This window comes from Pectinophora gossypiella, chromosome 10 (genome assembly GCF_024362695.1).
Source record: "Pectinophora gossypiella chromosome 10, ilPecGoss1.1, whole genome shotgun sequence".
Taxonomy (NCBI): domain Eukaryota; kingdom Metazoa; phylum Arthropoda; class Insecta; order Lepidoptera; family Gelechiidae; genus Pectinophora; species Pectinophora gossypiella.
The window spans coordinates 3,568,249-3,585,388 of NC_065413.1; the positions used below are offsets into that span (position 1 = coordinate 3,568,249).

The following is a 17,140-nucleotide window of genomic DNA, read 5'->3' on the forward strand; positions in this document are numbered from 1 at the left end:
GCTGCGCATTCGTCGCGGCGCCCGCGCCGCGCATCCCTTACCGCCAGACCACACAGGTTAGTGGAACTAAACTGTATTATATTTTTGCTTCTTAAATGTTTAATAATACGTGGAAATACAGGAATTTGCATGGTGCCACGTTGATAGGTACATCAACTGAATCTTATTTTGTAGGATTGTTAATATATTCAGTCACATTCTTACCAATTTCAGTGGATTATTCTCATTTTTTATACCTTTGGTGGAGAACTTCATTTGATTTATGGAAAAGCTGGAGTGTTCCTTACTTTTTAGTCTTGTGGTGTAAATAAAACCCATTATAGACGGCGATACGGCTCACCATCTATCACGTTGGTCTAACAGAACGCTCGGTGAGGTGTGGGTACTTAGTTCATCTCGTGATGGATGTACCTCTGACTACCCCAATTAGGATATAGTCGTGAGCTTATATATATGTGTAAATAGAAATTGAGAGTTTTCAAAAAGGAAAATTGTGATCTACAAAAATATTATTTTATTTGATTATCTTCTCAGTTACAAGGATTCAGCTCCTTGAATTTTCATTTAAAACCTACAGCAACCAACTTTTCCACTTAAACACTACAAAACATCTGATTTTCTATTTAAACATAAAATGAACTTTTAGTTTCTGAACAAGAAAATTGTTTTAGCTCGCTTTTTTAGTGCCACATTTGCTTGAGATGAAATACCTTTTACTGAGAAACAAAAGAAAACTTCGTAATAATACATTCTTTATTTGAACTGGGTTGTGAAAAAGAAAGACCCGTGTAAAAATGTAAATGTAATACAGGTAATATAATGTGTATGTGTGTGTGTGTGTGTGTGTGTGGGGGGGGGGGGGGGTATATGTGTAATGTAATCCGAATTATACAGGTGTTAGTGACATCGTAATGAAAACTTTGAGGGATGATTCAGACCATGATTCTGAGTTGATATCAAGTGGAATTTTCCGTCGCACAAGTATGGAACTGAAAAAGCACTAAAATTGTCATGAATTTTCCGACAGGAAATTCCACTTGATATTAAATCAGAATCATGGTCTGAATCATCCTCTTCATTACGATGTCACTAACACACTGTATTAGTTACTTACTTAATTCATAAAACTTTGAAAATGTTTTAGGATAGTTGGTAGATCGAAAGCGATACGGCAAACACTTTGTTCTAACAGAAAGCACAATGAAATGAGGGTGGTTCTTGCGAGATGAATTACCTTTGACTAACCCAATTGGCACTATAGTCGTGAATTTATCCTATGTTTATAATGTAGGTACAGATAAATTGGTTCTATTTATAAAATTTACATTACAAATAAAATAAACATGACATACCATCACGTCTGTATCCCCGAAGGGGTAGGCAGAGGTGTGTAGTACGGTCACGAGTACTAATATGTATATGTCGTGGCCAGATCGTAGAATTGGCCATTTCATGATGTGTTCGACCATTTCATGAAATGGCCAACTTAAGTTGACCATATCGTTGAAACGTCAACGTTTAATGATATTTCAATCAACGTTTGGCCATATCGTTAATGCAGGCGGTGTTCATGTTATGTGGTGTAATAAAAATGCGAATAGTCGATTAATTTCTTAGGTTCAAAATTATGTACCTAATCGACATGGAAAACTGTACAATTACATCGATCGATCAAGTTTTAAATATAATCGACACCAGCGCCACTACCGGTGGATAATGTAACCGAACTCTACATTACAGAATAATTTAATGTTTTACAACGTTATAAACTCAATCAATGAAATGAAACTTTTACGACTTTTCAAAGCTATAAAGAGACATCCAATTTTAGTATTTTTCATTAGGCAAATGTCTTTATTAAATACATCTTTTTTTAGACACGACTTATTTTAGATTTGCCGCATATGACATTCACTACTTGGCCGGATAAAACAATGCCTAGATACTGGAGAGACGTTTGCGGGACTAACTCCGACTTTTCGAAATTTATCTGCCACCCAAGAAAGCTCAAAAGTCGAATAATCTCTCGAGCATGGATCATCAGAAGCTGAGGGTCAATCAGGAAGTCGTCTAAAGAGACTGCTATACGAAATCCCTTTTCTAGAAGTACCTGTGCGACCCAGTTTGTCAGGAAAGCAAGCCGGCTTGGCTGGACAAAAGTCTCCAAGTGCGTCAAGCGAGATAGATAATATTGGTGTTTTAGACCAAAGGTCAGTCAACGAATAAACGAATTTAGCTCATGTTTCTATCGTTAATTGTAGATAAGTCAATCTGTTTTGGTCGTAGACCTCCAACGTTGAGCTTCGCCTTTTCATTAAAAACGCGAACAGTGGAAGACTGGATCAGCTTGCCGCAGCCCGTGTTAACTAGGCCACATTGAAGCAATTCATCTAAAATATTACTATTTGACTTGTTGATATCAACAAATATAAAAAAATTACAACACTGCGCACTTATTTTTATATACGCAAATGTAAAAATTTCAAAATCACATTTTTAGATGAATTATCTAATTCAGTGTGGCCTTTTAGACCCCCTGAACATTATAATCCTGCAATTTTCAAGGTTGGAGTGAATAGATTTAAGTATTTAGCTAGGCTTCTAACCCCCTCCGTTTGATTGAGGGGAGGCCTATGCCCAGCAGTGGGACGTATATAGGCAGTTTATGTTATGTTTATGTTATTTAGCTAGGTGAGCGAGATCCATCTTAAGCCCATCATTACTTACTATCCGTAGGAACCTACAATATACCTAATAAAAAAAGAAATATATAGACACCATTGCGTTGTATATTCTTTGTAATTTGCATAAAATCGCATGCACGCATAACCTACGATTAAGTACACACAGAATCTTATTTGCATAAATTCAAATTAGCCCTGTAGGCAAAATGGAGCACGCAGCCGGAATACGGTTCTGATAAATTATTAGTACAAATTAGAATCTGGGTAGTTAAGTTTGTTACTTACACCCACTGTCGGTTTTATTCGGTATCGAAATTATACAGGGTGTTAGTGAAATCGTAACGAAAACTTTGAGGGACGATTGAGACCATAATTCGGAGTAGTTATCAAGTAGAATTTTCCGTCGCAAAAGTATGGAATTGAAAATATTAAAATAAAACACTAACATTTTCATTAATTTTCCAAAAAGAAATTCTACTTGATATCAACTCAGAATCATGGTCTGAAGCATCCCTCTCGGTATTTGTTACGTTGTCACTAACACTCATACGCGCTTCTATAGCTACCTGCACGTACTTGTACGGGTGTAAGTGACATCATATCGAATAGTGAGGGGGTGATTCAGCTCATTAATTTGAGTTAACATCAAGTGGAATTTTCCATCGAAAAATTATAGAATTAAAAAAAAAAACAACAAAAAGTATCATGAATATTGCGACGGAAAATTCCACTTGATATTAACTCAGAATAATGGTCTGAATCATCCCCCTCGTTACGATGTCACTAACACTCTGTATTAGTAAGTAAGTATTAATTGAATATTATTTTCGTTAGCGTACCCAACCCCTGATCCTAGCTATAACTAGCGAATACACTTGAATCACTAGACTAGACTATCAACAATCACATCAAGTCAACGACACGAATACATTAGTCCAATCAACTTTAAAAATCACGCGCAACTTTCACACTAGACAATTGCCAAAATGGCGGAGTTCATTCACATTTAATTTCTTGCTGAAACTAATTGCCTTCTGGCCATTTAACCTGTCAGGAATATGCAGATGGATGTTATGACGTCATAAGGTCAGTGGGACAGCAGTTTATTAGTATCGTACGTTTTGACTATTGGCATAGGTACTTAAATTTTAGTATCTGTAATTGAGAAGCGGCGGCGGTGATTGCTGCACTCAATCTGTTTTTAGGTCTATTGACAATCATAGCACTGTTTATGACGTTAATGATCATATTGCGTATCGCATCGCGTCCACGAAATGTTGAGTGGATTGCATTACTTTGTAATACAGATAAATTAGTTTATAGATTTTGTCACCATCAATGTGCCATGTCGAATTTCATTACAACATAAGCGAGGTTTATATCAGACGTCTTTTTAAAAATTAAATTAAAATATAAAGACAGAGTCAATACTTATTAAATAGTTTCAAGAAAACACTGTAATTGGGTGACTTTATCGACTATTTATTTATTTCCATCGTAATTCTTTCCACAACCAAAATCTCCTAGAAAAGTCGGGGAACAAGTCAAACCCTGTTCTTCATTTGTTTCGTTCACCGCGTAATTCTCAGTTCCGTTCCCGCCTTTTCTGTTTACTAACTTTTTAAATTACTTAATTAATTAGTTGTATAACATTTCGAATGATAAATAATTTGTATTAATTCTATTTAATTATATTTTAAGTCATTAAAATACTTTTAAATTATAGGCCCATTTGCTTGGATGATAAAAGTTCAGGTAAATTAATAGTCCATATAAATTCCATCGTTTCGCAACTTTTAACTGTAACCTAGTTAATATTCATGTTAGATATTGAGATATCTACTTGCAGATAATGAAACTTCTTTTAAAATATGTGTAATCATGACAATAGTAATAAGTAGATAGCAAAAAATAAAATCGGTAGTACTTAGCAGTGACAGAGAGTTATACCCTATACATAGTAAGATAATCGTTCTGGAGTTTCCATCCTTCTGAATCCATCAGCAGCTGAATCAATTTTATTATTTACTTTACTGCCCGTGCTGCAAAGAAGCAAAGTATAGTTTCTTCTAAAAATTACGATAAAGCTGTTGTCGATATTGAAGTACTTATTTTGTTTTTAAAGCGCGTGTTAAATACATACATACACATACATAAACTCACGCCCGTTATCCCTAATGGGGTGGGCAGAGCCACAAGTAATCAAAGACAACTTGCAGCCACTGTTGATACGATGTCGTAAGCTGGATATGATGAACCATATGGTGATAAGGGATCAGCCTATCGCCCATAACATTAGTCCATCATGTGGCGTGTTAAATAAAATGAATAAATAAATAAAACAAAACAAAGATAAATTGTTGATGGTCGAGTTGCCTTCCACAGCTTGCAGACAGCATGCTCTGGCAAGCGGGCGCGTGGTTGGTACTGCTGCTGCTTGCGGGGGCGGCAGCCAAGGAAGTGACCGGCATGGAAATGACAGGCAAGGAAGTGACAGATAAGGAGCTAGACGTCCACGACGTGCCGCAGGCGCAGGACCCCGACACTGACAACTATGACGACTACAACCCCTTCGGGGAGGATGAGAATGGTATGTTGATAAGTTAATATTTCTTTATTTTCATTTTTATATGGCGATTCGACTAAAAGAGATTACCTAAGATTATATTTGCACAATGTAAAGAGCATAAACTTAAAATATTGCTTTGAACTAGATAAATACTTATAATTAATACAATAATTGGGATATTCTAGTAGGTAAGTACCTAAGTATATTATGTCTATTCGGTAACACAGTAAAAAGAGTTCTTCTTCTGTCGTGTGGGTTGTGAGGTGGAATACCAACCCCATCCACCCTGGTGTCAGGGATATTATTGAGCCGCCAAAGGCTCCTGATATGGCTCATGTAACGACTATTTACTTACACCAGTAAGTATTAACCGGGACCAATGGCTTAACGTGCCTTCCGAAGCACGGATCATTTTACTTTCAGCATTTAATGTCGCAACTAAACTAGGGATCACAAAATGTTTTTTGTGATATATGCCCACCGGGATTTGAACCCGGGACCTCCGGATCGTGAGCTCAACGCTCAAACCACTGGACCACAGAGGCCGTTGAATTACTATTAAAACGATATTTTACTTTTTTCAGCTCTGATAGCTGAACGAGACTTCAGAGGATCTGTAACGACAAGTAAGTATCCAAAGAACAAAATTAAAGAGGACACATCGAAGCAATTCATCTAAAATAGCAATATTGCAATTTGGGATTTGCGCATATAAAAGTAAGTGCGCAATGCAAACAAATGTCAAATTGCAATAATTGCTTTTTATATGAATTGCTTCGATGTGGCTATTTTAACTCCCCCTGATACTATACTCACAATCAAAAGAGGATTCATGTTCAAGATGCTTTCTTTCAACATAGCCTTTTTAAAACATAAAATTTCTTCTTTAAAGGTAATCCTGGGATAAGGCGACCTCCGTCCTTACCGACGGCGACGATCCTACGTGAGTTTTTAGCATTTTAATTTAATTTGACAGTTACAAAACTGGCTTTATCTCTGTCCGGCGCTCGTCGTAAGTAAAGGACGGCAATATTTTCAGGGCTGTCAGACTAAAATAAAATCAAAGAGTTTTGGCTCGGCACCAATAACTCATCATCAACTTTAATTTAAGAGCCACGCTCTTGGCGGTGTAGCATTCTCCACTCCTGTCTGCCAAAGGCCAATTCCTTAACTTCTTTATAAGACACAACGTTCGCCTTTTTTTTAATATGTTCCATACAATGTAAGCTCTTGTAAGGTTTAGTACGATCTACTCTGAACCGGCGCGCGTGTATGAAACGAATGATGAATGTGGAGGAAGCTAGAGAAGTGTGTCAAGATAGAAGCAAATGAAATTCCATTGTCTCTGCTTACCCCGGTGGGAAACAGGCGTGAGTTTATATAAGTAAGCTCTTCTGGGTCTTCTTCTTTCTCTCTTTTCTTCTACATTCCCTTTTATGATGTTTTTCTCTCTTTATTTAAGAGCTGCGCTCTTGTCGGTGGAGTAATCGCCTTCAATACTCCATAGATAGGGCGTGTAGAACGGTGGTTGCCCCAATCGCCTTCCGTTTCGCAGTACACAGACCAATTTCTCAATCGGTGATGTTCTAGCTAGAGCCCTACCAGAATCCATTTCCTCGGCCTCCAACCAGTACTGATACCGCTGCTCCCCGGCATCAGGGGTGCGCTATGATGTTTAAGGTACCGATAAGTAGTTTATTTAATTTTTCTTCAGCGCAAACACCAAAATGCGTGGACATTGGGCGGGCGTGGTTCGAGGGCGAGACGTGGAAGCGAGACAACTGCACGCTCTGCCAGTGTTACGGGGGCCGCATCAACTGCTCCGTACTGCCTGCTTGTCTCCAAGGTACTGGTCTCAGTGTGTACAGTCATGGTCAATATCACGTACCCACTTTTGATCCCTGTCGCACTGTCATATTTGACATTTAAGGAGACTTACGGTTTAATATGTCAAAAAAGTTAGTGTGACATGGTTTCAAAGTGTATTAGTATTTGTGTGTGTGTGTGTGGGGGGGGGGGGGGGGGCGCTAAAAACGCCGCATTGCTCTTAGCAATGTTGCTTTTTAAGATGCATTTCAATGTGGCGTCCATTTGACATTTGTTGATATTGCGCATATTTTACTTTTATATGCGCAAAATGTAAAATTGCAATATAGCTTTTTTATTTATAAATTGCTTCAATGTTTAAAATCAGCTTTTTTATTGTTTGGAGAATGGTTTCTGGTGCCGCTTCTCCACAGCCAAAATAAAGGTATATCTGCCTAAGTATATAGTTCTTAAATAGTTGGGAAGTGATCGAATTGTAGCATATAGGAATAAGTGTTCTCTACATTGAAAATAAATAAATGTTTTTTTTTTCTTTTTTATCAAATTGTAAAGCAAGTTATCAAAAAAAGTAGTTTTTGACAAATAGTCCAAATTGGTGACTTGTATCAAAATGTTGCCGCCTTGTTAAAAAATAATACTTTCTTTAGTCAGTGTGTAAACGTAAAACATCTAAGCTTGTTATCGTACTAACTTTAAAACTAGGATTAAAACCAAACCTTTATACAAAACGTGAATCGTCTAAAATATAACTACTTATTTTCGAAAATCTAGGTTATTTTTGTCCACGCATTTACCTTAGTAATTACTTCCTTTTATAATATTCATTCAATTTAGTGCAGTCATAGCAGCATAGTGCCAATCCTGGTGCTATATATTTAGTCTTCATTTTGTAATAAGACGGGTGGTGTTTCAATTCTTTCCATAGCTCCAGCCACCGGTAGACCGTCATACAACGTGAATGCGGCAGCAACCACCCCAGTGCGGGGAGTTCCTGGTCACCCTGGGGAGGAGGGCCCTTCAGGTCCCCCGGGGGCCCCCGGGGTCAACGGAGTTCCTGGTGCGCCGGGGATGCCCGGAGCCACTGGACCTATGCCTGATGTAAGTTGACCTAGAGCTATGCTTACCAAGGTAAAAGGTGGGGTATTTTATCAAGTTTAGGACCTGTTTCACATGCTGCTAAACTGTCTGATAATTATAGGTAGGAAATTCGGTGGCATATTTACCTAAACTCGATGATAATCCATAATAATAGAGTCCTTTCTACTGTTCACCGGCTTAATTGACTTTTTTAGGTACGTATAAATATGCCCACCGAATTCCGACCTAAGGTAATGATAATACTCGTAATACCCAAAACTAAATGTAAACAGCAGATACCTACAACCTGCCAGATAATTAAGTATCATTTTTATGTTTAGGCTATCACAGTTCAAAAACAAATTAAATAAATTATGAGTTAATTAGTTTGTCTTCAAGCCAAATATCTATTTATTTATTTTATAAAACAGAGGGCAAAAGAGCTGACGGATCGCCTGATGGTAAGCAATTACCGTCGCCCATTATTATTATTATTGCGTATGGCAGACAGAAATAAAATATCCTGTGTGGATCATATATCCAGCTTAAGATCCCCTAGCCAAGTCTCTGCCGTATCCGTCACACAATGCGGCTCGGCTATGCCACCTGGGAACCGGTGTAGAGGGCTCTCGTTCACTATGCCCATAGACTTCGCAACACTAGAGAGGTCATGGATATGGAATGAAGGACTATCCAGAGAACGTTCACCAAATATAATATATGGCGCCGTCGAGATTTAACGAAATAATTTATTATAATAAATTATTATGATTATATATATACATATTTTATATTTAATTTATTGTATCAATTGGTGTCTTTTGTCACATTTACAATTTAACAATAAAATTATTAAAGAAAACTTAGTCCATAAATAACCCGCCCCTGACTGTTCCCGGTGCAAAGGTGCCCATAACGCTCGCCGTATTGCCGCGCTGAATAGCAATGGCCAACCTTTGCTCCAAGATTTAACGTGATAATTTACTATATTCTCATTACTCGGGTACATAATTATTCAAAAAAAAAAAAAAAAACAATGTAATGGCAGAAGCATATATAAAAATAATTATTGCTTGATATTTGGATCACATTGTGTATAGAATTATATTGCTACCTATACTTCTCTTTATTCTGATCAGAATAATAATGGGTGGAAGATGTAATTGTGCCTGGGTGTAATAAAAAAGGTCATCATTTGTACCCAAAAACAAAAGATAAAAGATGCATATATATGTCATCCGTTAAACGAAGGAAAAACATCTTTACAGCGCCATCTATAATGTTTTTATATAACGTAGCCTGGGAAGTCCCTCATTGCACCGTGAGCCATTTATTAGGTTACCATGTCCATATAATATGCCTACTTCTTTGAGAGTCAAAATGAGAACAAATGAATAATTTTAGGTAAATGCATACTTGGCTCAACTCGCGGCGTCATCAGGCGGTGGCGACAAGGGACCAGCCTTCGACCCCTACCAGTACATGCAGGCTTCTGTTGGTGCCCCGGGAATTAGAGGAGTACAAGGTACATGGCAACCATGTGACAGTAATTGTGAAGGAAACATCAAATAATAAGAGTCTTATTAGGGACTATTATCACACAAATGTGGACTGTCGATACCAACTGATACGAACTGCAATTAAAAAATAAGTAAGTACCTATTTAAAAAAACAAACAAAAAGGACAAAAATAAATAATATACAAAAAACGAATCTTGAACCTTCCGTGTACCTAATGAATCTTAAATCCGAAACAAGCAACGATATAATGGTGTAAAGTTAAAAAGTTTTAGTTTCAGACTCGTAAACAGTAAAGTTTAAACCTAGTGTCTAAGTATGGTTTTGTAATAAGGCCTTTTTACCTAGGTCCACAAGGCCCGCCCGGTCCACAAGGTTTCCAAGGTCCCCGCGGAGAGCCCGGCGAGCCCGGTCTCCCCGGACTACAGGGACCTCCCGGTGAAAGAGGACCTCAAGGACCACCAGGCAAAGATGTAAGTATTTAGGTACCTTCTACAAATTGTTACAAAATATTTTTATGAAAGTACCTACCTATCTTCTGTAAGTCACTTGAACGAAGCATCAATATAATGGCTAGTGCATGCTCAATTGGCTCTCTATTTATGTATTTTAAACGAATTAGGTATTTATTACTTTATATTCTTTTCTTTTGGTTAATGGGTAAAAACAATGTATTATCTCGATGACACAATTACTTTCCTTGTCACAAAGGTTAAAGTAATAATGGTAACTTCCTTTGCGTTGAGTTGACGTACCGAGATCCTATTTATTGCAGTTGCGATGCTCTTGTTTTTTAACATGTACCACCTACATACTGACTTTTTTCAATAATACTTGTATCATTCGATGGAATTATATAACTTCCCCAGGGATCCCCAGGCGAAGATGGCGAGCCCGGTCCAGCAGGCGCGGTGGGTCAAACTGGACCTAGAGGTGCTCCGGGAGTCCCTGGCATCCAGGGTCTAAAAGGGCATCGCGGTTTCGACGGCAAGGACGGCGCTAAGGGCGACCAAGGACTTCCAGGCGAAAAGGGACCTACGGGTTTGCCTGGACAAATGGGGCCTACAGGACCTATTGTAAGTGCAAAATAAAACTCTACCAGTTAGTATGTAGACCTTATCCCATTAAAATTTTTCCTGCACAGTAATACGTCTTTTGCGACTTTTAATACATACCTATACTTAAGTGAAGTCTTATGACATTGATTAATAAGTGTAATTGGCAAAAAATATACACTAGAGAATAATTTATAGTACCTACCTAACTTGACTTTATTGTCAAGTTTAACATTCAATATCTTTCAACGATCGTTTATGTAATGCCTTGGCAGGGTCCAGTGGGTCCTCGAGGTGAGCGTGGTCGCGAGGGATCCCCCGGAGCCCCCGGCATGCGCGGAGCTGATGGCGCTGCCGGTCCACCGGGACCTGTGGTGAGTTTACATGGGGGGTTCATTAATCTAAGCATTATTTTTCAGTAAGTTCCTATTACTACTATTAATATTGTTATGTATAGAGTGTATGACCATACTATATTATGTTTCAGGGCAATGTTGGTAAACCAGGCGCCCCAGGATTCCCAGGAACTACAGGATTGAAAGGTGAACAAGGATCCGTGGGGCCTAAAGGCAGTCAAGGGGTGCAAGGAGTGCGTGGTGAGGCTGGCAGACCAGGTCAGCCGGGAGACGTCGGTGCGCCCGGAATTGCTGGCAGAGATGGCATCCCAGGAGAGAAAGGTGTCCAAGGTCAACCTGGAGCAACAGGACCGCAAGGATTTCCTGGACCTAGAGGAACTCCTGGCGTGGCTGGTGATCCTGGAGTTCCGGGGACTAAAGGAATGCCTGTACGTTACTGTTTCATACTTAGAAAAATGTTTTATACTTATCTATTTTATTAATTGCAATAAATAATGGCTTTAACAATTTTAGGGTCAACCGGGTGAAAGAGGTCTTAAAGGAGACAGCGGACCACGCGGAGAAAGCGGTTCCCCCGGTCCTAGAGGTCTACCTGGCACAGTCGGACCCGAAGGCAAACGCGGGAAGAGAGGTTTGCGAGGACCTGCGGGTAACGTTGGACCTCAAGGCGAGAGGGGCTTACAAGGAATGAGGGGTTTACCAGGATCGGATGGTCCGATGGGGGTTAAAGGTCAACCGGGAGAAAGAGGAGGTGTGGGTTTATCTGGATCTAAAGGAAGCACTGGAGATCCTGGAAGACCTGGGCTACAAGGACTACAAGGACCTAGAGGTGCAATAGGCAGGCCTGGTATCGCTGGCAAGACGGGACCTCCTGGTGAAAGAGGCATCCCTGGCGCTGATGGACGGCCAGGCGAGCAAGGACCTCAAGGACTGCAGGGCCCACCCGGACTGACTGGCAGTCCTGGAGACAGAGGCTTACAGGTAAGCCTAGTTGTCGTTAATTTGAATAGAAAGGCACACTAGCATTGTAAAGGAATTAATAGTAGATTTAGACATGTTAAGATGGTAAGGAAATAACCACCTGCTTGTGACCTTACGAGGTTTATTGTTTTTGTCAACCTCTTAAGTAATGTTCTGACATTAGGTATTAATTTCTGTCTCGACACTTTTCACGGTCGTCGTAAGTAGTTTAAGATAGGAACTGTTAGGCTAGACCTTTTATTACTTAATTGAAAACCTTTTAATAAACATATAAAGATTGACGATGTTTTAGCTCCTATTTAATCAGTATATTAACATATCAATTCATCCAGGGCGAACCGGGTAAAGATGGCGACCCTGGTCAAGCGGGGCCACAGGGACCTAAAGGCGACCCTGGACGTGATGGCAGTCCGGGTATCCAGGGACAACAAGGACCTTCAGGCCCCTCTGGAGATAGGGGACCTCCTGGACCTTCTGGTCCGACTGGATTTCCAGTAAGTATCTGTTGAATTATTACGGTACTACTTTGTTATAAATGATAAGGTTGATATTGTTGAATGCCAGAGAAGGAATAACAGGGAAATTGCGTGTGGAGTGTTTTTACATAAATGTTCTTGTTGTTTAGTAAAATACACGAATTAATTAGCTTAATGAAAAATTTCATAAGACCAACCAACCCCTGGCCGGGCACGGGTAATTTTACAGCCAGATTATTACTGAGTACGGTTAGTGCTAGTTTTCATGTCAAAAAAACTCAAATTCGTTCCCCAGGGTATGCCCGGCGCAGCTGGTCTACCAGGATCCCCGGGTAAAGATGGCGAGCCAGGCGTGGCTGGACCGGCCGGGCCGCCCGGACAGGCGGGGCCTCGTGGTGAACGCGGCTTCCTAGGCGAGCGGGGACAACCGGGGCCACAGGGGTCTCCGGGGGAGAAAGGCGATGCTGGGTCGCAGGGATCTGAAGGCCCACCGGTATGTAATTTTACACGGTTTGTAACAAAAATATAAAGTACAATGAGTAGAAACATGGCTTATAAAGGGAAAAATTTATGAGATGAATCTAAAACAAAAAAAGAAAAATACGAAAGTGAAAGCAACAAAATTAAATTAAAACTACACGATATTTAGTTAATGTTAGAAGTCAATAATGTATGATCAAATTATTTCTCTGACAGTTTACTAATTGTACTAATTTTTTTTCTAAGGGTCCAGAAGGACCTCGAGGAGCTAAGGGTCACCCTGGGCCCCTTGGGGCTATGGGAATGCCTGGGCCTCGTGGTTTAACTGGTCCATCTGGCGAGAAGGGAGAACGGGGCGCATCCGGACCTACTGGCAACGATGGACCTCCAGGTAACTGATGCTGAATTTAATTGCCTACTAACCTTAACATTAACTTAACTTGACATCGAAGTCCAAAACGTAAGGTTTTGATTAAATGTCAACGATTTTATGGATCTCGTCAAACATTATACAAACTTTCTTCTAAGTATTATATTATTTTGTAGTAAGTACGTAAGCAATCAATATATATTATTATAATTATTCGTTGCCAGGTCGTCAAGGTGAACAAGGCCCCCAAGGTCCCGTAGGTCCTGCGGGGCCTCCAGGCGAGCCCGCCGAGCGAGGTGAACCGGGAGCCCCCGGAGTGCCGGGAGAGGCCGGTGCGCCAGGCTCCCCGGGAGAACGAGGTCAGCCAGGCCTGCAGGGATCGCCGGGGTTGCCAGGATCGCCGGGCCTCACGGGCATGCCAGGATTGAAGGGCGACAGAGGTTACGCTGGGGCCAAAGGTCAACAAGGTTCCCCCGGGAGTCCAGGTAGGTGTGGTTTATATATCAGAATCATATAAATAAAAACACACTTAAACTTACTTCCGTAGTCCTTAATGGGATGGGCACTTAATAATGGTACATCACGTTAAAAAGGACACAATCTTTCAGTCGGTTTTTATGACATGCTCGAATGTTTTTATCTAATAAGACTTTGAAATCAAGAGGCTCAACTCTCACCTAAATTTTTACTCGTCAGGTATCGCTGGAGAACCAGGTCTTCGCGGTTTACCAGGGTTGGCGGGGGCGAAAGGTGCTCGCGGTGAGCAAGGGCACAAGGGGGAAGTTGGACACGCTGGGTTACCGGGCCGCCCCGGTGAAGTTGGGCCTCCGGTAAGATGTTTATTTCTAGTAGTTCTATAAGAATGGCATCATTTTCTTGTTTCAAGTTTTCACGGTATTATTATTCAGCGAGTCCATCTGATGAGCGGCAAGGTTTCATTTAAAGCACCGAAAATTACTATGTTAATAAGCAAGACTCTTTAGCTGAATGCTTAGTTAACATTATACTTACAAAGTAACTGTGACATACAGACGGACAGACAGACAGATATGATGAAACTGAAAATCAGTTAAGTTAAGTACTACCAATATTTAAATGGTCAGACACCTGCAATTTTGTGTGGAATTTGGTAGATATTACGATCAATCTATAAACATATTATATTACAATTATTTCCCAGGGTCCACAAGGCAGTACTGGTCCGGCTGGCGCTCCAGGCATACCAGGCGCTAAGGGATCCGCCGGTGACACTGGTAGGCCCGGACCTGCCGGTCCTCAAGGAAATACTGGACCCTCAGGTCCGGAGGGACCTAAAGGAGAACGAGGAAGCGAAGGCGAGCAAGGTCCACAGGGTTTGAGCGGACCTCCAGGCCCTGCTGGTGAAAGGGGCCCTAGTGGTATGCCTGGAATGGGCGGACCGCCTGGGCCGCAAGGATTGCGAGGAACTCAGGTAATTCTTTGTCTTTATTTTATTTATTTATTGATGAGAAGATTATAATATTATGATATCCAACGTGTTTCTAACACTGACATAATATGAAGGAGATTCAAAGATATTATCGGTTGTAATTGTTTGTCAATGAACAGGGCGAAACAGGCGCTCCGGGTAAACCAGGAGCTGATGGTGCTCCGGGACCAGTAGGATCTCCAGGGTTACAAGGACCTCCCGGACCCATGGGTGAAATGGGACCTGAAGGGCGAGCGGGAAAGCAAGGTCAGCCGGGTATACCTGGCAGACCTGGAGATAAGGGACCTCAGGGTCAACCTGGAATTTCAGGTCCGAGTGGACCTCCTGGACAAATGGTAAGTAGATTTAATATAAGTTTAAAAAGTAGTTTCATTATGTACAAACTTACGCCTAAATCAAAACAAATCGAAGCACTGTAAAATTTTCCTTCGATATTAGATATTAGATAGTTACATGAACTTCACAATAAAAGAAAAGTGGCATAAAGAAAAGTGAGATGAATTTTTAAACTTCATATGGCTTTCATTTTTAGATTAGCAAAATTTATCCTTGCTTGACTCAGTAATCCAAACAATTTTACAGGGCCCCCCAGGACCTGCGGGTCCTACCGGACCTGCCGGGGAACGCGGACAGCGTGGTGAAACAGGTCTTCCGGGGGCAGATGGACCTCCCGGACCTGCGGGAAAACAAGGACCTGCAGGGTTGGACGGAGCTAAAGGTGAAAGAGGGGAGGCAGGAGGTGATGGGGCTAAAGGTAATGATAGTGCTAATTAAATGAAATATAGGTACTGCAAATTGAGTAGTTTTCTAGGTGAAAGATAAATTATAATATGTGATATAATGAAATTAATAAAATAATTATATAAAGAAAAATGTAATAATAAGTGCCACATTTCGTCACTTTTTTCTATGACGTCACAGGTTGTTTTTTCATACAAATACTTACCATAGTAATATCGTGTTTTGACGTTTAGTAACTAGAAACTGATTTGACTAGTTGGAAACTACCCTATTATGCTAAGTGAGGTCCTTTTATTCAAGACGCTAGACTAAGCCATAACATTATTTTTCTTTTTCTTATTTTTATTTTGTGTCTGCTTTTTGTCGGTCTAAGCTTTTTTTGACGTGACTAATTGTAGTTTTGCCGCATATGGCATTCACTACTTTGCTGAACAAATGGGGAGCACAGAGTGTTCTTACCCGGTAATGTTATTGTAATGTATCTGGTTGTGTGGTGCCTACTCCAACATAATAAAAGTTCCTTTCTTTTTTCCTCAAAGGTCACGCAGGATTGCCAGGATTGCCTGGTCTCATGGGAGCCCCCGGTAGACAAGGAGAAAGGGGACTGCCTGGACCTAGTGGGATGCCTGGAAAAGATGGGGAGCCTGGTTCTAGAGGTACGTAACGATGCGTGTTATTCATTGAATTTATGAAAACTTTAACTTAAAATTACTTCGTAGTCCATACTCCTCAATCCCGTAGCGTTATTCGAGTATTTTTTTCCGGAGTTCGCTTACCTAACCTAAAGGTCTGCCATGCTGACAAGCGAAATTACGCTACCTGTACCAATACCAATACGTATAATAAGTATGTCATGTATCATACGACATATTTTCCACTTAGGTCCACCCGGTCGCGACGGTAGCCCCGGTCCGCAAGGTCCGCCCGGTCCCCCCGGAGCGCGAGGCCCCGCCGGAGACGCGGGTCGTCATGGGGCCCCCGGCCCGGCTGGACCTCCCGGCCCCCCCGGACCTCCCGGGGAGGGACTCGCCTATGATGCTGCTGCTATCGCTGCTATGTTACAACAAGGTATGTGATACACTAATGGCACAGTACTGATATTCCACATAAAATGTCGTCTTTACCGTGTGCCGCCTTTTCCTTTGAACTTGATTTACAATTAAAAGGAATCCAAAACGAACACTTCTTCTTTTATCATCTCAGGTTCAGTAAAAGGTCCAGATCCATTAGGAGACGACCCCAACATGCCAGCACGATTCTTCAAGGAAGATATGACTCCAGCTGAACGCAAGGAAATCGTGATGAAAGCGTACGAACGACTGAAGGTCTCATTGGACAAATTCCTCAAACCTGATGGCTCTAAGGAAGCTCCGGCGAAGACCTGTGGTGACATCAAGTATCACCATCCGACCTTTAAGAGCGGTAAGTTTTAAGATGCGACATAGAATTTGGATCCTAACGGCGATACGACCACCACCTATCCCGGTGGTATAACGCAACGCTCGGCGAGGTGTGGGTACTTAGTTTATCTTGCGATG

At 40.9% G+C, this 17,140-nt stretch overlaps 1 protein-coding gene across 1 annotated transcript in view; it reads left to right on the top strand.

The window, feature by feature from the left end:
- LOC126370196 (fibril-forming collagen alpha chain-like) overlaps positions 1–17,140 on the top strand; it is a 20,084-nt gene continuing 2,944 nt past the window's right edge. Inside the window, exons 1-23 of the mRNA XM_050014959.1 lie at positions 1–56; positions 5,070–5,274; positions 5,838–5,879; positions 6,146–6,196; positions 6,968–7,099; positions 8,006–8,178; positions 9,562–9,682; positions 10,024–10,148; positions 10,545–10,751; positions 11,006–11,104; positions 11,218–11,514; positions 11,600–12,067; positions 12,400–12,561; positions 12,839–13,036; positions 13,270–13,414; positions 13,618–13,878; positions 14,090–14,223; positions 14,574–14,843; positions 14,981–15,196; positions 15,444–15,615; positions 16,142–16,258; positions 16,485–16,670; positions 16,806–17,024. Of these exons, the coding sequence (XP_049870916.1) occupies positions 5,082–5,274; positions 5,838–5,879; positions 6,146–6,196; positions 6,968–7,099; positions 8,006–8,178; positions 9,562–9,682; positions 10,024–10,148; positions 10,545–10,751; positions 11,006–11,104; positions 11,218–11,514; positions 11,600–12,067; positions 12,400–12,561; positions 12,839–13,036; positions 13,270–13,414; positions 13,618–13,878; positions 14,090–14,223; positions 14,574–14,843; positions 14,981–15,196; positions 15,444–15,615; positions 16,142–16,258; positions 16,485–16,670; positions 16,806–17,024 (3,988 nt within the window). The 5' untranslated portion in view covers positions 1–56; positions 5,070–5,081. The remainder of the gene's footprint in view (positions 57–5,069; positions 5,275–5,837; positions 5,880–6,145; positions 6,197–6,967; positions 7,100–8,005; positions 8,179–9,561; positions 9,683–10,023; positions 10,149–10,544; positions 10,752–11,005; positions 11,105–11,217; positions 11,515–11,599; positions 12,068–12,399; positions 12,562–12,838; positions 13,037–13,269; positions 13,415–13,617; positions 13,879–14,089; positions 14,224–14,573; positions 14,844–14,980; positions 15,197–15,443; positions 15,616–16,141; positions 16,259–16,484; positions 16,671–16,805; positions 17,025–17,140) is intronic.